Genomic DNA, 27,934 nt, shown 5'->3' with positions numbered 1-27,934 from the left:
ACCGCGCGGGGCTGGGGCTGGGACAAGGATGGGGATGGGAACAGAGATGGACGCAGATGGGGATGGGATGGGGATGGGGACGGGAATGGGATGGGGACAGAGATGGAATGAGATGCGGGCGGGCTGGGGCTGGTGCCTGTGTCCCGGCCATCCCACTATTCCTTCCCCCGCCCCCGCCCCTCCGCAGACCGCGCAGGCCGTACCACCCCACGGCGGGGGGGGATCCGCGACCCCCGGGGGTCCGTCCGTCCAGCCGCAGCCCCCATCCCGATCCCCAACTCCCCTCAGCTCCGTCTCCCTTTCCCACTATCGCCCCCCCCCCCCCTCCCCGCGCGGTGCCAGGGCCAGGCACGGCTAAGCCGCCTCCCCCCGTCCCCCCATGGCCTCTCCCCGGGCCCCCCACCCCCCGCCCCATCTCCTCGCCCATTGGCCGAGCCGCGGGCCGCGTGGGCTGCGATTGGCCGGCGGCGCCGTCGCTCATCCGCGGCGCCCCCTCCCAGCGTTCCCACGGCCGCCCCATTCATCCCCCGCCCGCCGGTCCCGGCGCCACGGGGCGGCGGAGATGCTCCGGGGGGCCGGGGGCTGCCGAGCCCCGCCGCCGCCGCCCCTGCCCCGCTGCCGGCCCCTAGTGGCGGCCGGGGGCCCGAGGGGCCGGGGCTAGGCGGCGGCGGGGGGCTGGGGGAGGTGGGCGGCTGGCGGGGGGGCGACACCGGTGGGAGGAGGAGGAGAAGGAGGAGGAGGGGGGGCGGCAGCGGCGGCGGCGGCGGGCGGTGATGCCGCGGCTCCCGGTGAAGAAGATCCGCAAGCAGCTGAAGCTGCTGCTGCTGCTGGCGCTACTCACCTTCGCCGTCTGGTTCACCTACCTCCACATCAGCCTGGTGCGCCAGGGGCGGGCCCTACGCATCCCCTTCGCCTACGGCAGAGGTAACCCCCCCGTCTCCCGGGACCCCTCCCTTGGGATCACTGGGACCCCCCGGTGGGCGTTGATTCCTCCTCCCGGTATCTCCGCCCTTGCCCCATCCATCCCACATTTCCCCTACAGGCGGTGTCACCTCCATCCATAGCCCCACGCCCTCGGGAGGGAGCCGAGAAGCCCTCGGGGCTATTATTATTATTTATTGTTATTATTTATCTTTTTATCATTATTATTTATTATTATCATTATTAAATTTTGTTACTCCTTTATTTCCTTTTGAGGGTTTCACACCTCTTTTCCCAGCCGTTTGCTTCTTCTCCGTGCTAACAAAAGAAAGCCGTCCATAAACCCGGGGGCACCCAGGCGGCGGTGCAGGTCCCTGGCCCCGAAGCATCTCTATCCCCTCCATGGGGACCCCCCCAGAAACCCCCAAACCCCCCTTCCACCTGGGAAGGGATGTGGGAGGCTGCAGCACGGCCAGCCCTGAGGGCCTGGTGCTGTGCTCCCCCAAAAGCTTAGCCCCAGGGGAGCGGCCAGGCGAGGGGCTTCATGCTGATGGATCCCCGGCTTTCTGCCTTGCAGGCCTCGTTGGGCTGTTTGCCTGGTGTGAAAGTGCACAAAATATTTGCCAGGTGGGCTGAAACTTGAGTTTGAAACGTTTCCGATGGGCTTGCAGGGAGAACCTGTCTCCCATCTTTTTTATTTTTTAGTGCTTTGTGCCCTAAAATCATGGGAAAGGAATAAGGAGTTGGTGCTTGTAGGGGGGAGAAACGACTCTTCTGAGCAGGTTAAGGCTGGTGAAGTCTCTCAGCTGCTAACCCCAAAGTTTCCGACCGCAGGAGCAGCATGATCCTGCAGATTTTCAAGCCCCACCGGTGCAATCAGGGTAACGCCAATAAGAGGAGCAGGAAATGAGATGTGCTTGGGCATCATCTCTGAGGAGCACTTGCAGGGCGCGCTGCTTGTTTTCTTTTTTTCCGCTGCAGGATCATGCTTATTGGGAAACCCCCAAATTACAGAAGTCTAACCCCAAAGAGGCTGCCCGATATCTTTTAGGGCAGAAAAAGTCCTCTTTTGGGACTGGCAGATGGTGCGGGATGGCAAGCCCAGCTGTCTGTCCATTGTAGTCCCTCTGGGTGAGGTTTCCCTTCTCTCTGAGGAGGATGCTCAGAGCAAAAGCACGTTCCCTGGCTGTGTTTTAGGGTGCTGAACCCGGTGGGTGCCTGCTCCTGCTCTCCCCTGCATCCCAGCTGGTCCGTTATGGTGCTCGGGGGGTGAGGGGATGCTGTTTGCTGTACCAGCGAGATGCATCGCCGTGCTCTGGCTCCTGGCAGAAAGCCCTGCGGTCATGCTGCAGCTGAAAAGACGAGCTGCCGGTGGGATCCTCATTTTGGGGGAGAAAGGTGGGGGAAAAAGAGCCTGGGGACTGCAGCGGGGGGAACGCTCGTAGGGCCATGTAAGGAGAAATGGGTTTGGAGGTGCTGGGTGAGGATGGTGCTCTGGTGCTTTCTGCTGGGCTGTGGGCTTGTTCCATGCCGTGGCGTACGTGGTGGAGATTCAGACCCAGCATCTGGGGATGTGGCTGCCTGAAAGCTGGGGGAAAAACAGCTTTTGGCATGGTTGGTACCTGTTCTAAGCTTAGAGGTGTCGCCAGCCCCAGAGCCCTTGGGGATTTGGGGGACGCTTGTCCCTGGAGTGGGAGAGGTGGCTGGGGAGCTGTGCCTGAGAGAACCAAAGTGTGTCCAAGACCTCTCAGCCTGGCTCAGAGGATGCTGCCTGGCTTGTGTCAGCCAGCAGGAGGTGCTTGGAAGGGTTAATTACTTGGTAAGGCAAGTGGCACCGAGCCCACGGGCTTTCTGGAAGCTGAAGGTGCGGGGCCTGAGTCTTCCTGGCACCTCTGTTGGGGGCAAGGCAGGGGTGGGCCAGGCCAAGAGGTGTGCATGGAGGGGGTCTGTGCATGAGAGGGGGCGGTTTTGGGAGGTTTGTGGGGTCCAGTGGCCTGGCAGGCACTCACACAAGGAGCTGGGGTAGCGTGGTTGGGGACTTAGCTGGGAACCATGCTGGCATCATGTCCCTGATAAAAAATACCCCCCTTCTCCTTATCTCCCACAAGTAGATAATTACCCTTCTCTGCCTAATTTAACACACAGATTCCTCATCTGAAATAATGAGACCATTACAGTGTTCTCCCGGCTGGAAACCGCACCGAGTCAATAGGGTGGAAATGCTTGCATGCCAGGTGGAAAGGAAAAAAAATGAAAAAAGGGGAAGAACAGACAAAAAAAAATTACAGTAGACATTTAAAATAGCTCTTAGCAGGGGTGCTTGGCTGGTCCTGCTCCCTGGCTGCCACCTCGCTGGAGCAGCGACTGCACACACAGGGCTCTTGCTGGTGCTGAAGGAGCAGCAGATGTGCTGGGGTCCTGATTTCAGAAGGGTCCTGCAACAGGTGTGGGATGTTTGTTGGAGGAGGGTGATGGCTCTATCCAAAGCCAAAACAGGGAGCAAAACCTAGCAAGGCTTTTTGTGGGGTGAGATGCTGGCTGCTGTGTGTGTGTGTGGAGAGCTGCTGGCATGCGGGGTGGCCCGGAGAACTCCCTAAAATGCTGTGAGCAGAGGCGGTGCTGGTTTGGGGGGTGCTGAGATCATAAATCGCAGTGTTTTGGGCTGGAAGGGACCTTAAAGACCTGCTAGTCCAGCCCCCACGCTGTAGGCAGGGACACCTTCCACCAGACCAGGTTGCCCGCAGCCCTGTCCAACCCAGCTTTGAGCTCTTCCAACGATGGGGCACCTAAAACTCCTCGGGACAGCCTGCTCAGTGCCTCACCACCCTCAGAGTGAAGGATTTCTTTCTTACCTCCAATCTAAATCTACAATTTAAAACCCTCATCCTATCCATCTTTCTTAAGAGCCCCCTTTAAGTATGGAAAGGCTGCAATGAGGTCTCCCCGGAGCCTTCCCTTTACCAGGCTGAGCATGCCCGGCTCTCTCAGCCCCTTTTCATCGAGGAGGTGTTCCAGCTTGCTCTGAAAACTCCATCCCTCTTGTGCTGGCAAGGGCTGGGTGCAGTGCTGCGGGACCTTGCACTTGGCCTTGCTGAACCTCACGAGCTGCCAAGCTGCCCTGAACCTTCTCGGACCCTGCTGGATGCTGGAGCAATTCCCACCTCCATCCAAAACGCTGAAGCGGGGAGCACGGCACGTCTCCGGGAGGAGCTGTCGGCATCACTGCCTGCGCACCCTGTGTCCCGTCCTCGGCTGTTCCCCTAGGGACAGCAGGAAGGAGTGAATTTGGGCTGACGTGCAGCGTCCCGAGCACATCTCCTTGGTTCATGTGCTTTTTTTTTTTTAATTGGAAAGCTGGCACGCTTGTGAAGCTGGGCGGCTTTATTCCTTTCTTCAGAGGTGCAGGTAGGGGAGAGGATTAGAAAGAGCCCTTTGAAAAGGCTCGGTCGCCCTTGCGGAAGGGCAGCGGTGCTTGCGGGGAGGCTGAGCGCTGCGGATGGCAGCTGCTGTCCCCAGAGCCGCTGTCTTCCCCTCCGTGTTATCCCCTGGGCCTCCCCCATGGAGCCCTTTCCCTCCTCATCGCGGCCCCACTGCCCTGAATCGGCTCTTTGTAACCACTCCTGTCCTGCCAAGAGCTGCTGCAAGGGGAGGAGGAAGAGGCAGGCAGACAAGTGAGCCCTGTCCTTGGGAGACCGGGGCTGTCTCGGGGCTTTGGGGCTGGAAGACGAGCTGGCGTGTGGCTCGGAAACGTGGCAGCGCGGCTCTGAGCCGTCCTGGCATCTCTGCCCTGGGTGAGCGCTGAGCTGCTCCTTAAAACGGGGTGGGGATGACTGCAAGGCTTGGTAATTAAGTGAAATGATGGGCTGCACCTAATTTATCCAAACTGTCCTCTTGCTTCCCCTTTGTGATGTCTGGGAGGGGCCCAAGAGCTCATGTTTATGGCTCTTGCCTCAGCAGAAACCCCAAAGCTGTCAGGGACAGGGGGCTCAGCATCCCCTCTGCATCCTGAGCTGTGACTGGTGATGCTCCTTTAGGGTGCCTTTTATCCACTAAAGGATCCTTTAAAGGAGATATATATATATATATAAAGGATATCCTCCAAAGGGTCCCCGGTGCGGGTACCCTTAGCAGGTGAGACCCCAAATGAGGGGGGGGAGGAACTGGTGCCTGGTGCCCAGCTGGGTTGGGACGTGATGCAGCGGGTGCTGGAGCACTGTTGGAGAATCCCTGTAGCTCTGCAGAGTCCTGGTCCTCCCCAGCACCGCTTTGCACAGCAGGGGAGGTGCATCACCTCTTCCAACAGCTTGAGTCCTTTTAAAAAAACTGGAGGAAAAAAAAGAACTTAAAGAACTGCAATAAAAAATACTTCTCAGTCTCTTTAATGTGGGCTTTTGCTAAAAATGAATTTCTTGCTGTTTTGTTCACCTCTGGGCTTCGTTTGAAGTCTCCTTTTGCTGTGGGGCTGGCGATGCAGGGGTCACCATCCATCTCCTCTGTGTCTGCCCCCAGCCCCGCTGCGGGATGTGGGGAAGCCACTGTGTCCCCAGCCTGGCCACCAGCCTGGCAGCCCCCTCTGTGCCCTCTCAAATTTAATTTAAAAACAAAGGAAAGGTTCAAAAGCACCCAAGGCTGCTGGAAGTTCCTGGGGGAGGACATAACACAGGCGCTGGCCAAACGAAATGAAACGGGAGGCTGGAGACCGACAGGGGTGCAGGGAGGTGGGAGCTGGGGAGCTCTGGGTGCCCAGAAGGATTTGGGGCCAAGCAGGGGGATGTGGGGCTGCCTGTTTGAGGCGTTGATGTTTTGGAGTCTGGCGGGCTCCAGGAAGCCACCGATCAGCAGAGGAAGGTGGTGCAGGTCCAGCCCCTTACAATCTCTCGTGGCACGAGCAAAGCCCCCGGGAGCAGCGGTGTCAGGGGAAATATCCCCGCCCGGCCACTGGTCCGTGTCCCTCCTCGGGATGCCACATGTGGTCCCCTGCCTCGTCCCGACCTGGTGGACAGATGCACTGATGTTTTTTGTGGCCTTGGGAGGTGTTTGCAGTATTGACCCCCGATTGTAACTGCTCGGCAGCCCGTCGGCGGGGGAAGTTCGCGCTGCTGGCTGCTGACTCAGAGGCTGCATGACGGCAGTGAGCACCGAGCTGTCGGCAATTATCCGCTGGGATGGCACCTCGGGGCGGCCAGGCTCCCTCTGGAGAGGGGTGACGGGGCTGGGAGAGCTTTGTGCCTGTCCCTTCCTGAGCTCGGGGAGCTCAAAAGCACCCCAAAAATCCTGAGGTCAGCACAGAGCCTCTGGAGGAGAAAAGGATGTGCGCAGATCTCATCGAGGGGTTTCAGCCTCAAAAGATGGGAGGTCAGGTACTGAGTGTATCCAAAACCTGGCCCTCAGCAGATGCTCCTGCATCTCACCCCATCACCGGTGTGCTGGGAGCAGCTTTGGGATGCCAAGGAGCAGCAAACCCAGGGCTTGGGTTTCTGTAAGCAGTAAAACTCCATCTGTAGCCTTGGTTAGACCGCAGGGCTGGGCTTTGATGGGGTTGTTACATCTCCATCCTGATGTTCCACACGTTTTTGTGCGTGAGTTGAGCTGCTGCCCCTGTGCATCTCTTTGCCAGGAGGGTCGGGCTGTAAGGATGCAGGTCTGAAGACACCGGGATGGTTTTGCAACTGGTGCAGCCTGGTCTGCCGATATTTCGGGGGCAGATGGCGGAGGGGCTGCTGGTGGTTGGCCTGGAGCAAGATCCAGCTTGCTTTAGCATCTCCAGTTCGGCAGAAAGAGGAAGACAAGAGCAGATGCTTGCCTTTGGGGAGATTTCTCGGTTGGGAGCACCCAGCAACATCTCTCCATCCCCGTTTGCATCGCTCTGCTCATGGTTTGCTCATCGGGGCAGCTGAAACATCCTGCAGCAGCCTCCACCGCTAGTGCTGCTGGCTTTCTGGGGGGCAACCAAACCCCAAATCCCCCTGTGCCCCCCTGTAGGTGCTGTGCAGCCTGGGAAACCAAACCCTGGAGGCTCTGTGGTGGCATTTACAAATTGTGCTCTGTTTTTAGCACAAGATTTTGGGGGGGCTTCAGTGCAAATTCAATATCTTGCTTGACTGTCCTTGTTTCCCAGCTCTCCCTGGCCCCAAACACCTCAACTGCATCTTCACCAGCACCTTGCTAGGAGAGGTCGAGCAGCGAGAGGAGCAACCAGGCAAAGGCTTGGGGGGAACGTGATGGCAAATCACCCATTTGTGCCCCAAATCCCACCTGGTTGATGTGCTTGGAAGTTTGGTGCTGGGGTGCATCGCTTTTCATCTTGCTAGCAGTGCCCTGTCTGGGTTTGCTGTGGGGAAGGGAGAGGAGAGGCGCTGCTCCTCCCCATACAGCAGCATCTCCTAGGAGCCTTTTATCCTCGCTGCTGCCTCTGGGCTTTGCTGCGGAGTGGGGCCAGCAGCCGAACAATGAGGCTCGCCAGTGCCTTTGTCCCCTCTTCGGGGCTGGGCTTCCAGCACCCTCTGCTTTGGAGGCCAGGGCTGCTCTTCTGTTCTTTCGTGGCGTTGCCTGGGGATGCTGATAATGACAGCAGGGCACTGGGAGGAGGGAGACGGCTTGCACGAGCCTGGCTGGGGCTGGAGAGGAGGTGGGGAGGGTTTTACATCCATCCCTGATTTTACATCCAGTGGGGTGGCGTGTGCCTGGTTGCGAACCCTTTTCAGCATCTCCCATCTGGGTGACGGACACGGGAAGAGCTGGAGGGGGGGTACGGGGAGTTTGGCTTGCTGGGTTTGGGGATAGGGAGCTCGCCTTGCTGGCTTTGCATTTATCCCCGGGGACTCCTCTGGGTGGGCAAGAGCGGAGCGAGCTCTCAGCACCGCCTTGGGAACGATTAGGGAGGAAGCATCACCGAAGGGCATCTCCCCCCGAGCTGGCAGAGTTGGCCTCGAACCAAGGCGGCAGGAGAAATCCCAGCTCCGGAGCCTGCCTGAAGAAAGGGGCTGTGTTCGGGGCGAGCCAGCCGCGTGCCGCCGGCGGAGCAGGAGGGGAAGAGGAAGGCAGGAATTTGCAGCCTGAAAGGGCCTCTGTGCGCCGCGGTCCCGGCTGGCCGGAGCGGCACGGAGCGGGTTTGTGTGGCTGCGGTCGTGGAAAACCAGAGGTCTGGCTCGTCCACCGGGGACAGACCTTCGCTCCAGTGCTGATGGGCTTCATCTCGGGCTGCCTTTTCCTTCCCAACCCGATGCTGGCCGGTACGAGGTGCTGGCCTTTCCCTCCCTTTCTCAAGGGGGGGTGCTCATTTTCAGCTCCCACATGCTGCAGCCAGGCTGATTAGCACTTCTTTTTTGGGCCAAAGCCTGTCCTTGACTTTCCTACCCAGTATTTGAATTGCAGAAGAACAAACATTGTCACGGAAACCTTTTTACATGGCTTTGCTGGCGCTTTTCCTCCTCCTGGGATGCGGCCACCTCTCCGAGCACACGCTTGCCTCCCTATCCCTGCTGAGAAGAGAGGGTTTTGCTGAAAGCACGCAGGCACAATTAACCCAGCCCTAATGAATCTGTAGTGGCAGGGCTGGGATATGAGTGAATTCATTGGCAAGAACATCTCTTGCTGTGGTGTTCCCATAGAGGACCGTAAGGCTGGGGGATGTAGGGGCAGTGGCACCTCCTGCTCCACGGCTGTCTTGCTGGGAGAGGTGACGACCTCACCCTGGCTGGTTTTGCATGGCCAAAATTGAATTTTTGCATATCAGACTCTGCTTTGCGTGGGGTAGAGGCAGGTGCCTGCCTCCATGTGGTGACTCCTCTTTCACTGCGTGCATTTCTGCTAACCTTGCTCCAATTTCCCCAATACCCTGTATACCAGACCCAAAACTGGGGGCAGCATCCGTGCAGCGAACGGAAGGGCACAGCCACATGCCTCCGTGTCCTGTGGCCTGGGATGCTGCTGGCTCAGGTCTTCCCAGAGAGGATGTATGGGAACGGGGAGGGTCTGCAGAGCTGGAGCCGGTCACGTTTCCCCCCGCGACGCTCCCCATCTCAGCCTCGATGGGGTCGCGGGAGGAATGATGTATGTCTAAAGACGTGGGAGGGAGGCAGGGAGCTGCCAGGAGAAAGCCAAGGCTGCCAGGGCTGAATAATGGCTGAGAGCAGAATAAGGGGGCTTTAGAGCTTAATTTCCTGTTCCCGCGCTGCGCTGGGGACGGGATTTGTGCCGCCATCTCCAAGGAGACGTGGGCTGCGCGGCCGCCTGAATGCTAATGGCATCGGGTAGGGACGAGCCCCCCAGGGCTGCCAGACGAGGGGATGGAGAGTGGGGGGCATCTCGGTGCCCCCTGCCCCACTCCTCCTGCTGTCCGTGGGGACCCGTCACTGCTCGTGGCATTTTGGGCTCCCGCAGGGGGTTTCTCACTGGGGTGCGGGGTGGTTGGTAAGGGGGGGACCCCACTGTGGTCATCAGGGGGGCTGCCGTGCTGGTTTCGGGGTCCTCCATGCTTGTTTAAAAGTTTTGCAGGCATCCATCTGTTGTGGTGAGCGAAGGGGGTTTGCCGCCCCTCCCAGAGATAGCTAATGCAGTTTTCAAGTCTGCTCTGTTATTCTGGGGGAAGCAGATTATTTTCACACTGCGAAGCGAGGGCGTTTTAATGCGAACCCTCCCTGGCAGCCGAGGAAGATCAGTGCAAGCTGCAGAGGGGAGCCTGTAGGCTGGCACTAATTATCTCAGCACCCAGTAACGAAGCCATCTGCAGTGGGTCCCCGAGCTCCCTCAGTGGGTGTAGGATCCCTTCTTCCCCTTTAGCTTGGTGTTGGTGGGCAGGAAGATATATTTGGAGAGACTTTTTTGGGGGGGAAAGGGGGTCAGCATGGTGAGCTCAGAGGTGTGGGATGCCCCAGGACAGCTGGGGACCAGCGGGAGGAGGGCTGGGACCTGTCCTTGTCCCATGCACAGCCCATGGGGCAGGCTGGGCTGGTTTCTCTCTGGTTACATCAGAGCTCTGGGACGTGGGTTGAGTCCTAAACTAAGTAAATTTGCAGATGATGCTAAATTAAGAAGAGCTGTTGGTTCCCTTGAGGGTAGGGAGGCCCTACAGAGAGAGCTGGGTAGATGGGAGCATCCCACCCAGGATTCACGTACAGGCTGCGTGAAGTTTGGGGCTCCATGATGTGAGAAGGGTATAAAAATATCAGAGTGCCCAAAGGAGGGCAGCAGAGGTGGTGAAAGGCCCAGAGGGCACGGCTTACAAGGAGCAGCTGAGGATGCTTGTTTGGTTCAGCTTGGAGAAGAGGAGACCCCCTGGCTGCTCGCCATGTCAGAGGGCGCTGACCTCTTTTCTCTGGTGGTGGGATGCGAGGGGATTGCTTGAAGCTACATCAGAGGAGGTTTCGATTGGGTATTAGGAAAAGGGTCTTCACTGAGAGAGTGGACCATGGACGTGGTCGAGGCCCCGGGCGTGCTGGTGTTCAAGAAGCATTCGGGCAGTGCTCCTAGATGGCTTGACTCTTTGGTTGCCTTGTGTGGAGTCAGGGTTTGGCCTTGACGATCCTCGTGGGTACCTTCCACCTCAGGATATTCTGCGATTTTAGTTTCCACGCCATGCTTGGATTGAGTTTAATTCATGGCAGAGCTCAGCGCTGTCCCCAGCGCTGGACAGACAGCCGAGGTCCTGCGGGAGCTTATCCCGTCTCTTACGTCAAAGGGCTGTGAGAGGAGTAATTAAACCTGATGCTGGCGAGCCACCGCAAGCTGCTTAGGACAAATGCAACAAAGGGAATTGCAGCCAGAACCTGCCTCACTGTCACCCCGTCCATCCCTGCCCCGGGACCAGGAGGTGGCTCCAGGAAAGGCCCAGGAGCATCTTGTGGTGATGGGGTCGTAGAATGGCTCTGGTTGGAAGGGACCCCAAAGATCACCCAGTTCCAACCCCCTGCCGTGGGCAGAGGGATGCCACCCACTAGATCAGGTTGCCCAGGGCCTTGTCCAACCTGTCCATGAGCACCTGCAGGGATGGGATGGGGCATCCACAGCCTCTCAGGGCGAAGGATGCCAGAGGGATCTGTGATGAGGGGGTGGCCGTGGTCCCGCTCACCGGTTCCCTGTTGGTGTTGCAGATGGTGAGCGGCTGGGCGAGGTGACGGACCCCGGCAGGCGGCCGGCATCGCCCCAGGCATCGGCACGGCGGGGGAAGGCCGAGGACTCCAGCGAGAGCCGCGAGGAGGAGCAGGTGGTAACGGGAGCCATAACGTGTCTGAGGTGGGGTGGGACCAGCCGAGATCCCTGGCCCGAGTCCCCGGCTCAACACCTGGCCAAGTAGAGCAGGGGGCTCTGAGTCTGGAGTGGGCCTGAGGATGGAGAGGACACCAGCTTTGTCAGGCATGATCTGCCCTTAGTGAAGCCACGTGGGCTGTCATCTCCTTATTTTCCCTGTTCCTTAGCGTAGTTTCCAGGAGGATCTTCTCCATGATCTTGCCAGGCACAGAGGGTGAGCCTGGCGGTCCTGTAGCTCACTGGGTCTTCCTTCTTTCCCTTTTTTAAGAATGAGGGTTATGCTTCCTGTCAGTGGGAACTGACAGTGAGAATGGTGACAGTGAGCCGTGCTCCCCCCAGTGCTTTTCACTCTGCACCTGCCATCGCAAGGGCCCTTGGAGGAGATGCCAGCATCCCTCCCCTCCTCTCGCTGCAGGCTCTCCCTGCGTTTCTCCCCCCTGGAGGATGCTCTCTGCCTGCTGCTGCCTTCTTGTCACACTGCTCAGCCTCCTGCCTGCCTTCCTCCTGCTCGGGGGCCCCAGGCGGGCAGCCCTGGTCCTGTTGTGGCTCTTGGGATGGGGACAGCAAGCCCTGTTGCTTACCAAAAGAGCAGCCCTTCGCTGCGTGGCAAAGATGCTTCGGAGCAGGTTGGCTGCCTGGAGAGGCATCCAAGAGGCTCCCTGAATCCAGAGCAACAGCTGCAGCTTAAAAACAAAGATGGGAAACTTTACTCCCACTGCACTCCAAGCGTGTGCCAGGCTTCAGTGTGGATCTTGCTGTTGGCACCACCGATCCTTTAGTTTTGGTCTTTTATTTATTTATTTATTTTGCTGTTTTCCTTGTCCTCGCGTGCAGGGCAGCCTGGCCCCGATGCTGGGGTGTTCTGGTGAGGCTGCTCTGTAATTGCATCCTGGCTTTCCCAGGGAGCACAATTACGCCTCCTCCCTAATAATGCCTTCCAAGGGCATCGCTCCCCTCCTCCGGGATGGTAATGAGCTCATTTAGGCAAAGTTTGCTAATTATTTCCTTGGCGCTGCACATCTTAACGGGCTGGGCTTTGCCGACACTGCGGTTCTGCAGCGGGCTCGCTGCTGCTTTTGGGGACGCTTGGCTCCTCTTTTTGGGGGGATGGCACTGTCTTTCCTTCCCCGTCCAAGTCCACGGGGGACTGTGAGTCATCTGGGGTCAGGCAGCCTCGGAGTGACCACACAGCGTGTCCTGGCTCGGAGGGCCCAGGGGCTGAAGGGTGACGTTTCGACCCCATGTCGCTCATCCCTTCCCATCCTTCCTTGTCTTGGGCTCACCTGCTTGCTCTGGCCTCTGCCGGTGTTAGTGCAGGGGAAGCTCCAAAAGCACACGGCTGCTCTGTGCCACTTTTTCGGCAAGTAGCTGTTCCCCTAATCCCTTCTAAATTATGAGATGCGAGTGATGGGATTCACCTAATCCCCCTTAAAGGAAGAGGGGAGCAGGGAGGCGCAGACGCACAGGTTGCGTTATTGCCCAGGCTTCTGCTCTGTTGGAAACAAAGCCCCAAATGCTCCCTTTCCAGGAGCCTGTAGGACCGGCCAAGTGTTTTGGATGAGCAGAAAGCGTGCTGTTTAGGAGCAGGAGCAATTTTGACAGAGGATGGGAAATGAGTTTAGCTGGAACGTTTTTGAAGCTCTGCTCCCTGGGACACCTTGCCAATATTTTTCTGTGCTGGGGTGCCCTGCTTTCCTTTGCATTTATCCCGGAAAGCTTTCCCCCTTGGTTTGGAAACACTTGACATCCCAAATGAGACATTTATGTGTAGGGGGGTCTTCTGCAGCAGGCTGGCCCCAATGCCTTGCATCTCTCACCTCCCTCTCCTGCTTCCTTGGCAGGACGGACAGGATTTGGATGGCTGGCTTTCCAGGGGCTCGTGGTCCGACCGAGCCACCAGGCACCCCAAACTCAACCTGACCAAGCAGGCTTTGCCCTGGGATGAACAGGTATGCGAGCAGGAGGTGGTGGTGGAGGGGAAGCACAGCCACAACCCTGCTGTCCAGGGATGTGGGAGCATCGCGTGGTCCCCTCCACCCAGCCTTGTGGTGCCAGTGGGATGGGTGATGACGGGGCTGGGCTTTTGCTGCCATACCCATAAGGGAATCAGCCCTTGTATGAGCCTGCCTGGGAGCCAAAGGAGGCCCTCGCAGCAGCAGCAGGAGGAGGATTATCTGCTGGGATTTGGCGCTGTGACCACAGGGCTGGCACAGGGATGGGGATCAGCCTTTCTCTTGGTTGTTAGCGTGGGCGATGGCCCTTGGGCGTCCACATTTCAGCCTTCCCTGATGCTGTCCAGGGGAGGTGCCCCGCTTACCTCCCCCCCTCTTCCCTGGCACTCTCCTCCCGCAGTACAAAGGGAAGGCAAACCTGCACGTCTTCGAGGACTGGTGCGGAGGAGCTGTGAGACACCTGAGGAAGAACCTCCATTTTCCGCTCTTTCCCCACGTGAGTCCCAGACCCAAGGGTGTGTGTGTGTGGGGGGGGGGTTGCTCATCCCTCTCTGGCTGCTGCTTCATCTCCCCTTGCTGTGAGCTTGGCCCTTCCCCGAGACCTTAGCTTGCAGGTTTTGGGTCCTGTTCAGGCAGGTCGTTCCCGTTGGAGCCAGCCGAGCTCCAGAGCCAAGATGGAGGGATCTGGGTGGCGATGGGACCGCCGTGTCCCCTCTGGTTTTAGGGATATGAGACCCCAGGAGGACAAGGGGCGGGTGGTGTTGGTGCAAGGCATGAACCGTGGGTGCTTTTGCGTCCCCAGACCCGCACCACAGTAAAGAAGCTGGCCGTGTCGCCCAAGTGGAAGAACTACGGGCTGAGGATTTTTGGCTACATCCACCCTTTCAAGGATGGTGAGTGATGGAGCTCGGCCTCTTCTCCCCCTGCTGCGATGTGGAGAAGCTGCCTCCTGCCCCCTTCTTGGACCACATAAGGACAGAAGGAGAGGACAGAAGACAGTTCCAAATCCCCTGGCTTGCCCCTTTGGGACAAAGATCTTTTTCTGTGGTTGTTTTGAATGGAGACAAAGCCCTGGTCCCACCCAGGAGAGCACAGCGTGGGGTCTGGGGCAGCCTGTTGCCTCTGCCCATCCATCCCTCTGTTTCCCTGGGTCACAAGGAGAAGCTGTCTCCTTCAGCCACCCAGCCCAGGCCGCCAGGACTGCTGTATCCCTCCGTGGTGACCCTCTCCTCTGCTCTCCCCAGGGGATTTCCAGTTTTCTGTGGCATCAGATGACAACTCGGAGTTCTGGCTCAGCTCTGACGAGAGCCCATCCAACTCCCGGCTGGCTGCTTTTGTGGGCAAGGTACGCACCGTCATCCTCGGGGTTAGCTCACACTAGGGATATTCCAGCTCCTGCTGAGGGCATCTCCTCCCTTGGGGTGCCTCTCATTTCCAGCATGCTAATATCCTGCCTGACTGCGCTGTGGGGATCCCCAGTACTCAGTTAACGGTGTCTCAAACGCATAGGCACCGTCCCCACCACAAAATCTCCCTTCGATGAGCCCCTCTGCTGCAGCAGCTCTTAAAAGGAGCGAGCAGAGTCTGTGGGTGACTTTGCCAGAGGCGGCTTCTCCTGCTGCTTCATCCTCCTGGGAAATGCCAGGCCGTCTCAGCCAGGCCAGACCTCCCATCTCTGCCCCTGGCCAGGCTCAATTTGGCTTCTGAAGGAGCATCTGCTCCTTGGTCACATCTTAGTTGTAGCTACCAAAGCTCATGTCCCAGGATAGGGGATTGTCTGCTCCTGGATTTTCTTGGTAAACTGGACACCCTGTGGTCTGTCCTCACACCTGCGTGCTTTTGGGATCTTGCTGATCATGGCTGATGGCAAGCTCCTGTGCCAGGAGTGCCACGTGCCGGGGGGAAAATGGGACCCTGGGGTCGAGCCCTCTGTCCTCCTGCCTCAGGAGCTTTTCTGCAGCGTGGCACAGTGCCTGGTGGAGGCGGAGGATTGCTCCTTGCTGCCTGTCTGAATCTGGGCCCGTGCCTGCTTGGCCCAGCCGTTCTCACACGCTCCGTTTTCCTCCCCCAGCTGGGCACCGAGTGGACGGCCCCGGGGGAGTTCACCAAGTTCAGCTCGCAGGTCTCCAAGCCTCTGCGGTAAGCTGCACCCTGACCCTGACCAGCTCTTCCTCCACAGCCAACCCCCAAAAAAACAACACTATCCTGGGGCTCAGAGGTGTTGGGCACTATGAGGTGGGGACCAGGAGTTCTTATAAGGTTTCTCCACAGTCGAGTTGGGCAACAGATATCCTGCTCACGGTGCCTTTCTCCCCACCCCAAAAAGTTTAGCCACACGTGAGCAAGGCAGAGGCAGTGTCCAAAGAGCTCCTCTGGCCCCGAGGGTCCAGGGGCTCCCCATCACGCTGGAAGCAGTAGCAGCATATTTCCTAAGCAGCCTTTTCTCTTCTTACGCAGCCTCATGTCGTCCAGGCGCTACTACTTCGAGCTGCTCCATAAGCAAGACGACCGGGGTTCGGACCACGTGGAGGTTGGGGTGAGTAAATGCTCCCTGTGCTCCTCCTCCCAGGTTTATTTCATTGTGTTGTCAAAGCCATTAATGGGGCTTTTGGCGTGCCTTCAAGTGCTTTATCCCTAAGCAAAGCCAGGATTTCCCCTTGGTTAGGAGCAGAGCTGGGACTCGCTCACCTGGGAGGTTCCTACACAGCATGCTTTTCTCCCAGCTTGTCTGATCCTTGCGTGTCGATAGCCCTTAGGGACCTAAAGACCCCGTCATCCCTCATGTGTGCTCCTGGACCTCCTGTAATGGATGCTAACAGAGTGACTCTGCTCTGGGCTGCAGTGGTGGTCAGATACCAGCGCTGCACAGCCAGTCCCATCCCCGCCCCTTCCCTCTCGCTCTGTGCAGAAGAGAATTGGGCTGGAAAAGGAGGAAGGGTCCCTTTCTGGGGGAGCCCAGACTGTGGGTAAGATCAGGACAGCCACAGGTCCAAGCCAGCACTGTCTGTGACTGTCACCTCGAGCTGTCAGCCCACCTTGTTACCTTGGGTCCCTTTTTTCTCCCCCCCCTCCATTCGGAGATACCAGGAGCTTCAAATCTGAACTTGCCTGCCTTGCCTGTGCAGCCCTGAAGCGTACATCTCAAGAGCTCGGGCATTTTTTTTTTTTATTGGGAGGGGAAGATGTTGGCTCTTTCGCCAGGGTTTCCTTTCTCCCAAACAGCCATTAATCACTGCTGTCAGACTTGTACCAGCAAAGCATCGGAGAGAGGCTGACAACTCCCCTTCCTCGCCTCTCTCCTCCCCGTCTCTCAACCTCACCCTCCGAGGGCTCCGGTCCCAGTGCATCCAGCACTGATAAGATCTGGATTTCTGATGTGAAAAACAAATGGGGGGGGGGGGAAGGCATTTTTTTGCTGGAGGGAGGGAAGCCTCGCAGATGGTTGCGAAGAAACAACAACAAAAAGGACCCTAATGCATCTCTCCCTGGGGGTGCTTAAAGGCTTGTCTGGACAAAGGCTCGCATCCATCCGAAGGCATGCTTTTAACATGTAGTCACATCGGTGCAGGCAGCTGGGAAGACCCTCGTAAGTCAATGCAAACTTGAAGTGCCCCAAATCAGCTTAAGCTGCACTGAAATGAGTCATGAAGAAAGCAGCAGGAATTTGCAGTGGGTTGCTTCGTGACCCGCTTTGGTCTGTGCTGGTTTCCTGCAGTGGCTGGTGTGGGTTGTGGTCCTCACCACCGGCATTTTGCAGCCCTGGGGAGACACAGAGGAAGGAGAATGTGTTTTGGGGCTTGGTGTATTTTAGGGCTTTGGTCACGGTCTTGATCCTTGACATTGTCCCTGCCCTGCCAAGGCACTGCCCACGTTTGTGCTGCCCCTGTGATGTTGTTGATGCTGGTGAGGAAGCTGCTGCTGAAGCAGGGCTGGATCTGTCCTGCCTGGCCTGGAAAAAAACACAAATAACTGGGATATGTGGCAGTCACAGCCAGGAGGTAGCATGAGCCCCTCTGTCTCACCTCTGGGAGCCTTGTCCTCTCCAGCCACCCAGGGAATAAGCCCAGACCGCCTTGTGTTAAGGCAGGAGATGGGTCTGGACCTGTGTAGGTCCAGAGGTAGAGCCCTACCTCTCCTTCCACCCCTGCAGGGTTGGGGCTGGGAACAATGCAGAAGAATTCCCGGGAGCTGAGGGTGGGTGAGGACCCATCCTCCCACTGATCCTCCCTGTCCTTCTTTTCCTAGTGGCGAGTTTTCCTTCCCAGCTTGAAGTTCGAGGTGATCGACTCCTCCTACATCTCTCTGTACACAGGTAAGGACCACCCGGGATCTCCCCGGGCACCCCATCGCTCTGTGGCCCTCCCAGAAACGGGATGTTGGAGGTGACACGCCATGGAAACGCAGCTCCTGTGGCTGCTGCACCTCAGCCTCCACCCTCCTAAAGAGACCTGGTTCCTCGGCAAGGAGCTCAGCTCCTCGGCCCAGCCCTGAGTTATGAGGAGCTGTCGTCTAGGCGGGGATGGATGGAGGGGGGGGTTAATTAAATCTATAGATCTTCTGCTTCCTGCCCCTTCCCGGCCTGGCAGCAAGAAAGCGTTTGATAAATGGGTCCTGCACTCACCGTGCTTGAGAGCCGGTCATCAAACATGCCCTCGAAGGTTTTTGGTGAGGCAACAGGACGGGCAGCACACAGGGATCAGTGGGGAGAAGAGGGATGGAGGGGGCTGAGCCGCCAATGCCAGTGCCCAGGAGATGGATGAGGCTCAGATAAATGCTTCCCAGCCACTGTCCGTCAGTGCTGGCATGCTCCTGCCTCTGAGCTCCCTTTGGAGCCCAGCAGCATCCCAGGGAAAAGCCAAGCCACGTGGGAGATGCCTCTCCTTGAGGTTCCTCCAAAAGCTTTTCCCCTTCCCTTGCTCCAGCCTTTGCCAGGGGCTGCAGCCCCTCAGTTTGCTGCATGGGGACGTACGGGGAGCCCTGGGTCTGTCGATGCGAGGCGATGTGTCCCTCATCTCCCCACACTCCACAGCAAAAGGCTGCGGTTGTGGTGCTGCTGGCTTCTGAACATGCCCGTTGCCTCGCAGGGTGCCCTTGGGTGCTAGGGACAGGCAGCTCTGCGTGGGACCGAGGTGACCAGAGCACGGTGACCTCCCCTTGGGCACTCTGGGGGCTGCTTAATAGCCAAGGACGACGTGTCGCATGAAGCCTTAAATAGAAGAAAGGGCAAAAACAAGCTCATGTTGTGTTTACCTGCAGCTTGAAGGGCAACAGCGCTCGTGGCTTCATTCCCGTGTCCTTGGGAGCTGAAGCCTCAGAGTGCTGCCATCCCTTGTGTTTGTGGCGAGCGATGCTGTAATCAGAGCTGGGGCTCCCGGCTGAGATCAGCCGTACCCTGTCCCTCCGTGTCATCAGCTGATGTCAGTAATTATCAGGCTGATTAGTCACAGGGTCTGCAAGCCTGCGAGAAGGATGAAGGAGCTGGCTTTGCGCTGGTGCAGGCTCATCGGCTCCGCAGGAGCTGGGAATCTGTGGGACGTGCTGTTCTCAGGAAGGACCACCATCAATTTGGGGTCACAGAGCACGCGTGTGTGCGCGTCTCCTTTTGGGGGGGCACGTCCCTTGTGTCCCTGCTGGTGGGGCTCAGCCAGCTTCCCCCCACAGTCATGGGGTTCCCCAGGGCTCCCCTCTCCCCCAAGACCCATCTCCCACACCGTGTCCTGGGTGAACAAATGGGGGCAGGAGGGGGAATCCCCAATCCCCTGAGCCCTCCAGGTGGGATGGGGGCAGAGGCTGGGACGTGCCGCCCTGGGGGATGCTCCCGGCTCCCTAGGGAAGGTGGGACGGTGCTCGGAGGCTGGAGGGTGAGCCCTGTGGTGGGTGCCTGTGGGGTCCAGCCTCTGCCCTCGCTCCCCGCAGACGAGTCGTCCCTGAAGATGAACCACGTGGAGCACATCCCGCAGTCCCTGGCCAGCCACAGCGGGAGCTACCTCTGGGAGGCCCAGCAGGACGAGCACGGGGCTGACATGCTGAAGCCCGACCCCAGGGACACCTTCTTCCTCAGTAAGTGCCTGGGACCAGGTCCGTGCACTGCTCTGTGACTTCTTAGGTCCCTTCCAACCCAAACCATCCTGTGATTCAACGAAAAAGGCAGGAACTGGCTGCCCCAAGTACCTAGAGCATCTTCCCTGCCTTCTGCCCGTCTTGAGGGTGAAGGACAGCTCTACAGGGGGTGATTTGGGACCGTCTGGGCTACAAACTGTAACGTGGGAGGGGTCTGCAGGGTTGGAAGAGCACAGGCTGGGGCTGAGCTGCAGCTGCCTCTCTTCAGCCCCTGCGATAGAGCCATCCCGAGTGGAGAACGTGCTGGTGCCCTGTGCCTACAGCCCCACCTACGTGGTGAAGGACTTCCCCATCGCCCGCTACCAGGGCCTGCAATTTGTAAGTGTCTCCCCACGACGCCTGCGGGAGGAACGGGGTCACACTCCCATGGGACACCTGCCAAAGCTCCTGCCCTTGTTTTGGGGGTTGGCTTGGCAGGGCCGTGTCCACCTGGTTAAACTCCAGGAGCCATCCCCGGCTGGAGGGTCAGGCTGAGCTTCCCCCTCTTGACCCGAGGGGGCCTGAGATGAGCACCCCACGGTGTGTTTGTGGTGCTGGGCTGGAGCTGAGGTCTCCTGGCTGTTGGGGTGCCCCCCACCCGTCCCCCACGTCCTCAGAGTGAGCCCACCCTGTGCAGGGGTGACGGCCGTGTGCTCGGCTCCCCAGGTCTACCTCTCGTTTGTGTACCCCAACGACTTCACGCGCCTCACTCACATGGAGACTGAGAACAAGTGCTTCTATCGGGAGTCCCCGCTCTACCTGGAGAAGTAAGTGCCGAGGCACGACCCCAAACCCTGTCCCCAGCAAAGGGCCACCTCCAGGCTGGCTCCTACCCCATCTCGTGGGCTCTTGGGCTGGGTTTGGGGTCCCAGCTCCCAGCCCAGAGTCGGGCTGTGGCTGGGGACGTTCCCCCGTGCACCCGTGTGTGTGTGTGTGTGCGAGGCAGCACGCGGCCGCCTGCCCGCGAGCACCCCTCCCTTATCTGCAGGACCTCATCTTTCATCTCCGTCTCCCAGGTTTGGTTTTTATAAGTACATGAAGATGGATGAGGAAGAGGAGGACCCACGCCAGCGAGCGTTTCTCTTCCTCAGCCCAGACAGTGAGTCATGCCTGCCCGCTGGCAGCTTTCGGGCATCTCTCAGCAGCTTGGCATGGGGCTGAGGACCTGGCATCCTGACCCACCGGCCCACCCGCTGCGAGAGGCAGCGTGTTGGGATGCCTCTGGTGATGTGCTGCCGCTGGGGGCTCGGGGATTCACCCTCCCCGCTTTTTGAAGCCGCATCTCCCAGGCTGAAAGCAGCTGTGGCTGCAGCATCTGTAAGAGGAGACCGGTGTGGTTTTTCCCTCTCTTGTCCTGCAAGCCCGCTGTTTAATTGTCTGATTGCTCTGCCTCTCCTCTCCGAGCGAGCTGTTATTAGTGTCACCCAGGCTTGATTGACCATCGGCTTGGTGTCTCCGAGCCGGGCCCGGTGTGGACCTTGGGGATGCCTGTGCAGGCAGGGATTCCTGGGGAGAAGCCAGTTTTTTTCAGAGCCTGCCCTGCTCTTGGTGCAGGCTCGGTTTGCTCCCAGGTGAAATGGGAGTAGTGCCAGGATTTGGAGGGGTTAATTAGCTGAGGTTTGGAGGGGTTAATTAGCAGAGTCTCTCACCCCTGTTCTTGGCGTGCATCACTCAGCACCTGCCACCTCAGTCTCCCTCACCTCGGGGCAGTTTTCAGGTTTATCCTCCTTAGGGAGACACGCTTTGCCTGCTTGTCTTGAGCCATCGTGCTCAGAATGGCCTGAACCCTCCGGGTATTTACCTCTGGCTTTGCTCCCTAGATTTTCTTGAGGACGAGGAGGAGGAGGAGGATGGAGCAGACAGCCCTGAGCCTACCGACCCACCTCCTGAAGCCAAGAAAAACCTCGAGCTGGTAACCAGAGCCAAAAAGAAGGAGATCCTGCCGATCACCAGGGATTATGGGGACGAGCTGGAGTACTACAGCTTTCGCCGCGAGCAGGACCAGGTGCAGGACAAGGCGGGCATGGGAAGGTGGAGCGTGCCCCTGGCTACCCCCAGCCCCGCAGCCACCCTGGAGGGTCCCCATGGCTATGGGGGTACGGGACCCGTGCAGGAGCGAGTCAACGGGAGGATGCTCCAGTGGCTACCCCAGGAGCCCAGCGAGGGCAAGGAAGATGAGCTAGGGCTGCTGGCATCCTCCAAGCATGCTGGGGCCCTGAGCCTCCAACCCCACTTCTCTGTTCCCATCTTTGGTGGCAGAGCCAAAACACCGGGTCCCAACAAGCCTGTGGCGCCCAAGAAGGACAAAAAAAACCGGAAAACCCAGGAGAAGGTGTACGTGACCAGGCTGCAGATGGGCAAGCGCAAAACCCCTGCCCAGGAGCCTGCCTTCCCCAGCATCTTCCTTTACCCAAAGCCTCTGAAGAAAGTGCACCTTCACTCCAGGACCCCTCAGAGGCATCCCATCACCTCCAGCAAGCTCCGAGCCGTCACTGGCCACCGGACGCCTTGGCTCTTGAGCAACATCTCCAAAGAAAGAGACACGGCCAGGAGGAAGAGCACGTGGATGGGAAGCAGGAGGTGGGAGCGGGTGAACAAATGGGAAGAACTGGGGGCCGAGGGGATCTTCAGCCAGGAGACCCACGAGGACGCGACTGCTGCCCCGGGCAGGGTGGCTGCCACCACCGATTACAACTCCTCTGAGGTGGGGACGAGGGTGACATCCTTTCTGAAGATGTCGGAGCTGACGGTGTCCCAGCAGGAGGGAAAGGGCCAGGAGGAAGAGGAAGAGGAGGAGGTCTCGGACTACAGCTACGAGACGGCAGAGCTGCCGCAGAGCTGGCTGGAGGACTCCATCAACTGGCAGAGGACGTTCAGCGTCAGCTCGGTGGACTTTGAGCTCCTGCGCTCCGACTGGAACGACCTGCGCTGCAACGTCTCGGGCAACCTGCAGCTGAGCGAGAGCGAGGTGGTCGACGTGGTGGCCCAGTACATGGAGAAGCTCAACGAGAAGAATGGCGGGTAGGGAGGCAGCAGGGTGCGGGCGGGAGGTGGGGGGACCTGCCGTTTTGCCCCCTTTGGCTTTTTGTGACCGGGGGATCCCGACGATGGGTTAGAATCATAGAGGTTGGAAGGGACCTTGGAAGATCATCAGACCCAACCTCTGGGGAGGGAAAAAGGAGCCTAGACGAGATTGCCTGACACCTTTTCCAGTCACATCTTGAAAACCTCCGGTGGTGGGGATGCTACCATGTCCCTGGGCAGGTTGTTCCAGCGTGTGGTTGTTCTCACTGTAAAAAAAATTGGCTTATATCAAGACAGAACCTCTCCTGGTGCAGCTTGTGCCTGCTGTACCTTGTCTTGATGTGGCTCCTAGGGAAGAGAGAGCCTCGGTCCTCCTCGTAGCTGCCCTTCAAGAACTGGAATACTGTGATGAGGTCCCCTCCGAGCCTCTTCTTCCCCAGGGTGAACAGACCCAACCCCTTCAGACTTTCCTCAGGTTCTTTAGCCTTAACAAGTCATTGCTCAGCATCCTCTGAGTGCAACCTGCTGGCCCATCTTACAGCCCACCTATCCAGTCTATGTTTTGGCAGTTTGTCACGTAGAAGGCTGTGGGAAACAGCATCAAATTTGTTGCTGAAGTCCAGGTAAACAATACCCACTGCTTCCCACGTGGACAGACACGTTACTGAGTTGTGGAAGGTGGTTAGGTGATACCAGGTTCAGCCCAGCCCCTCAAGCACGGGACGCAGAGCTCGTGGCAGTGGTGGCTTCAGCTGCTTCTCCTCTCCCTGCAGCATCTACACCCTTCTGAGGATTGTCAACGTGGAGAAGCGCCGGGACACGGCCCGAGGGAACCGCTACCTGCTGGAGCTGGAGCTGGCGGAGCGGGGCCAGCGCACGGTGCGGCTCTCTGAGTACGTCTATGTCCTCCTGCACCATGGCAAGCAGGACAACAGTGCCGAGACCAACCCCGAGGGGCCGGCCCTGGGGGCCACCGAGCCTCAGCCCAGCACCTGGAGCGTCTTGTATGGCAAACCCATCCTGTGCCAGCCCCTGCAGCTCAGCTGGAAGCAGGACATCATGGTGCACTTCGTGGTACCTGGTAGGTGACGGCAGGACGTGGCTCTTCAGGGTGTCTTGTTCCTGCTGCCCACTGCATCCTCCAGGCTGGCCCAAGGGTGTGCTGGCAGCCAAGAGGGTATGAACCGTGGCTTGCAGCATGCTCTGCGTTGGGCAGAGGGGTGTAGGGACATCCCCATGACTATGGTAGGGCCGAGCATCTTTTCTGGGGTCTTGGGCAACCACTGAGCAGGGCTGTCTCAGGAAGCTAGGTCCATAGTGATGCTGAGGTTGTCTGCTCTCATGAGATGGGGTGCTGGTGTGGTTGGGCGTGCTCTTGGGACTTCCATTGCTGGGATCCCGAGGTCTGAGAGACTTCTGTGGCTGTGCCTGGCAGTGAAGAACCAAGCGCGCTGGGTCCAGCAGTTCATCTCGGACATGGCCGGTCTGTACGAGGCTACGAAGGACGCCAACTTCAACGTCATCCTGGTGGACTTTGACAGCGATGACATGGATGTCGAGAAAGCCCTGCAGGATGCCAAGCTGCCCCGGTAACCTACCCCAAAGACCCCTGAACCCCATCCACGTCCCACCGTGGTCCTCACAAGGCTCACAGGGCCAATCCTCGCTGCTATTCTCAGTCCCTCTCTCTTGTGTCCCCTTCCACCACCAACGCTGACTGCCCCGGGCTCTCTCCCCAGCTACCAGTACCTGCGGCGCATGGGCAACTTTGAGCGCTCGGCCGGGCTGCAGGCTGGCGTGGACATGGTCGAGGTGAGCTGGGGGTAGGAACCACTGCTCCCCTTGCTTGTGGCTTCTGGTGGGGCTTGGGGCTGTTTGTCCACGAGCCTCGTGGCCGTGTCTTGTCCCCTCCTGCAGGACGGGCACAGCATCGTGTTCCTGTGCGACCTGCACATCCACTTCCCTGCCAACATCCTGGACAGCATCCGGAAGCACTGCGTGGAGGGGAAGCTGGCCTACGCGCCCATCGTCATGCGGCTGAGCTGCGGCAGCTCCCCGCGGGAGCCCAACGGTGAGCGATGCCCCCTGCGTGCCCCAGGATCGCTGCGGTGTCGGGTGTGGGTTACAGCCGTGCTCGGTCATGCGAGAGGATGAGTGTGGTCTGCTTTGGTGAGACGGGCTTTGAGCCCAAGGGTGCTCCAAGACCTGTGGTGTCACCCTGTGAGCCAACCACAGCAGGAGGCGGCAGTGATGGGGGCAGACCCGGGGTGGAAAGGGATGGCTGAAAGGGGGGCTTGGGATGGGGTGCTCCCACAGCTGGGGCTTACCGGGCAGTAGGGAGCACCCGAGGGTGATGGGTTGGTGGGGCGGGGGTCCCGCTGCTCTCCCCCGCAGGTTACTGGGAGGTCAATGGCTTTGGCCTCTTCGGCATCTACAAGTCAGACTTCGACCGCGTCGGAGGGATGAACACGGAGGAGTTCAGGGACCGTTGGGGCGGGGAGGACTGGGAGCTCCTGGACAGGTGAGGATGGGGGCACCGGGACCCCTGAACCCGTGGGCATGGCTGGCCTCCGCTCTGCTTTGGGCCCTTCCCATGGGCAGGCTGCGTCACCTGCACCTTCGAGCCACCTCCGAGGGGATGTTTGGCTTCCCAAGGCCACGACCTGGCTTTGGGGCGCCCCCAGCTGTGTCCGTGCCCTCCTTTTCTCTGAGCGTTTGTCCCTCTGTCCGGCTGCAGGGTCCTTCAGAGCGGGCTGGAGGTGGAGCGCTTACGTCTCAGGAACTTTTACCACTACTACCACTCCAAGCGCGGCATGTGGAACACCCGCAGCAAGAAGCCGCCCAAGGACTAGCGCCCTGAGCCCGTCCTGCAGCTGCCAGGCCCCACCAGAGGCCGGCCACCACCGCCACCTGGCTGTCCCCAACCCCTGCCCATGGCCACCGGTGCTGGCACGGAGGGCACTCGCTGCCACCAGGATCTCTAAACGAACCGCAGTTACTTTGGGGGGCGACACGGGGAAAGGGGGGTGGGGTGGGCAAAAACGGGCTCGTGGTTTTTTTTCTTAAGGGTCTAATTTCTTAGTCAGAAATGAATTTATTAACTCATTAGTGCTGGGGCAACAGGCATCCTGCTGTCAGGAGGGGCGAAGCCTCTGGGCTGAGCCCTGGGGCTGTGCTGCGCCGGCGATGCTGGAGGTGGGAAAGAGGTACCTAAAAAAGAGGTACTCAGGAACGTGGTACCAAAAAGGGGTACCCGAATAAGCGGTACCCAAAAACGCAGAACCCACGCTTGCAGGCGGTGCCCACTCTGCATCCCCCAGAAAATGCCAGTGCCAAGCTTCTGCGGGGGGCTGCTGGAGCAGATACCTTCAGGGTGGGGGTCCAAGCCCAGGGGGAACCCCAGAGGCAGGCTTGGAGGGGAGAAGGGGGCTCAGCTTTGCCCCCACTGCTGTGGGTGGATGGGGCAGGGGCAGAGCCCCTTCCTGGACCCCCTCAAGCAGGAGGAGCTGGTGATGCTTAGGCCCGGGAGGGTGGGCTGCGGGGGGGGGGGGAAAGGGCAGAGCCCGAAGCAGGTATTGGGAGCGGGGGAGAGCAAACAACGTTTCCAAGCTAATTTCTGTGAAATTATGAGGTAGGAAGCTGTTTTCAGGAAGTTGTCGGTTTTTTGTTTGTTTGTTTGTTCATTGCTTTTTTTTTTTTTTTTTTTTAATTCTTAAAAAATAAAATCAATGTCTTGGCTGGGATTTCCTTCCCCCCAGCCTCATGTCACCCTGCACCTCGAGGCAGAGCCTTGGTGGGGCAGAGCAGGAGGATGGGTACAGGGTGAGGATTTGCTCTTTTGGGTGGCAACGTGCAGAAAAAGGGGGGAGGAGGAGGAGGCAGCCGGGTGCCTTTGAAGCACGCCCGGGCTTGCAGGGAGATGGGGGAGCCTCCACCCCACAGCTGGGCTCCACCCGCCCGTGCCCCACACAGGGAGCTCACCCCACTGTGGGAGCAGGGGCTAAAAGCACACCTTGGGGCATCCTTGCCCCTCGTGTGGGTCATGCAGCGAGGCTGAACACCCCCAAAAGTCCCTCAGGTCACTCCAGGATTTGCTGCTGGGGTCAGTCTCTGCTGCGGGTTGAGGGCAGGCAGCAGGATTTTATCCCCGCGAGGCCGCTCACAGGCTGCTCTCCTCACCCAGCTGCCCTCGTTTTCGAGCCCTTTTTCAACACTTTGTTGTGGGCAAGGGCTCTGCCTGCTGCACCAGGAGGTGGCCTCGGGGCTAAGAAGTCCCAGGCACGGCAGGCGGCCACGCCGACCCCAAAGTTCGTGGGCAGTATGATCGCCAAAGCCACTTTTCCTTAGGCACAACTATTCCAGCTGTCGGAGCGGGCAGCGCTCCCGCTGGAGCTGCTGCTGCCAGCGCTGTCACCGCTCACCCCATCTGGGACACTGAGCCTCTCCGGTGTCAGCCCTGGTAGGGCAGGGGAACCCCAGGTGACAGCGGGGCTAGGGCAGTTCCCCTCTTCTTGAGGAGCAAGCGGGAGAGGCGTTTGCTGAGCGGCTCGCCCTGCCCCGGGGGGGTGCTGCATTCAGGCTTGTTGGGTCCTGTGGGGTGGGGGGGGACAGAGATGAGTGCCAGCCCCAAGCCTGTGGCCCAGCAGCTCTCCGTAGGGCCGGCCGTGGGGCTGAGCACAGGGATGGTGGTGGGCAAAGGGGGCTGGCGAGCACTGAGTGCGGTGTGGGGCCGTGGCTCCGGTGGGAGAGATGGCCCCGAAACTGGTTTGGCTCGTTTCAAACGCTCCCTTTCGGCTTATCTGGGCTTCAAAGGGCTCCTGCTCAATCCCACACATGCAAACATGCTCCCCGGGAGCCTCTAGGGCAGGGGGGAGCTCCTTGCCCCAATAGCTGTGTCCCCCTCCCCTGCTTCTGCTCCCTCTTGTCTTCTTCGGAAGCCCCCTGTTGCACCCAGGGGCGCCCTGTGCTGGGTGGGGGGGTTCGATGGCCCACATTGGGAAGGACGCATTAGCCGAAGGGACGCGGTGGTGGGGGACAGAAGGGCTTTTGGGACCGTGGTGGAGGTGACTGGGACTGGGGGACGCGTGGAACCCCACTGATGGCGAGTCGCAGAGCTACCGAGAGCCGAAGCCTCGTCACGAGCCCCAAAAGCACAAACTTGGCTGTGAGGCAAGCGGGTTTTTGAGCGCACATGCAAAACAACGGTGAAGAGACTGGTTGGGTAAGCTCCCGGGGCGGGCCCTGCCGCGGCCCCACACCCGCCACAGCACAGACGGCAACGCCGACCCCGCACCGCGGTGCTCGGCTCCCCCGAAAGCACCCGGAGGGGCGCGCGCCTGGCCGGGAGGATGCTGCAGGGCACCGGCCCTCCAGGGCCACCCAACAAGGTACGTGCTGGCCGGTCTCACACACGTGTGGCTGTCCCCAGTGCAGGTTGTCACTGTCTTGAGGGGCTGTGGGTCCCACTGGGATGAGCTGGTGGCGTCAGCCACCCTTTGGCATCCCCACAGGCAGCTCGTCCAGGTGGCAAGGGACAGCTCATGCTGGATGATGTGTTCGTCAGCTGCCAGCTCCCGGCCAGCTGTGGCCAAGCAGCTTTTCTGTCCCTCCCCAAACATCCTCGTGCCTCGGTGTCCCCGCTGTCACAGGGACACTGCGGGCAGGGAGGCCCACGTGCACTGCGGTGCCGT

The 27,934-nt window shown here is 59.2% G+C and overlaps 1 protein-coding gene across 1 annotated transcript; it reads left to right on the top strand.

Annotated features, from left to right (window-relative positions):
* Window positions 1-527: 527 nt before the first annotated feature.
* On the top strand, window positions 528-25,987 carry LOC118157431 (N-acetyl-beta-glucosaminyl-glycoprotein 4-beta-N-acetylgalactosaminyltransferase 1-like). Its single transcript, XM_035311740.1, has 20 exons — window positions 528-924; window positions 11,013-11,125; window positions 13,011-13,118; window positions 13,522-13,617; window positions 13,924-14,014; window positions 14,366-14,466; window positions 15,193-15,260; window positions 15,579-15,657; window positions 17,367-17,433; window positions 19,038-19,181; window positions 19,450-19,559; window positions 19,887-19,987; window positions 20,237-20,319; window positions 21,041-22,241; window positions 23,018-23,325; window positions 23,680-23,833; window positions 23,984-24,056; window positions 24,162-24,315; window positions 24,639-24,765; window positions 24,982-25,987. The coding sequence occupies exons 1-20, from the start codon at window positions 774-776 to the stop codon at window positions 25,094-25,096; spliced, it is 3,444 nt and encodes a 1,147-aa protein (XP_035167631.1). The 5' UTR covers window positions 528-773; the 3' UTR covers window positions 25,097-25,987.
* The last annotated feature ends 1,947 nt before the right edge of the window (window positions 25,988-27,934 follow it).

The sequence above is a fragment of the Oxyura jamaicensis genome (assembly GCF_011077185.1).
Source record: "Oxyura jamaicensis isolate SHBP4307 breed ruddy duck chromosome 5 unlocalized genomic scaffold, BPBGC_Ojam_1.0 oxy5_random_OJ106706, whole genome shotgun sequence".
NCBI classification, from domain to species: Eukaryota; Metazoa; Chordata; class Aves; order Anseriformes; family Anatidae; genus Oxyura; species Oxyura jamaicensis.
This window is presented reverse-complemented; position numbering and strand designations above follow the sequence as displayed.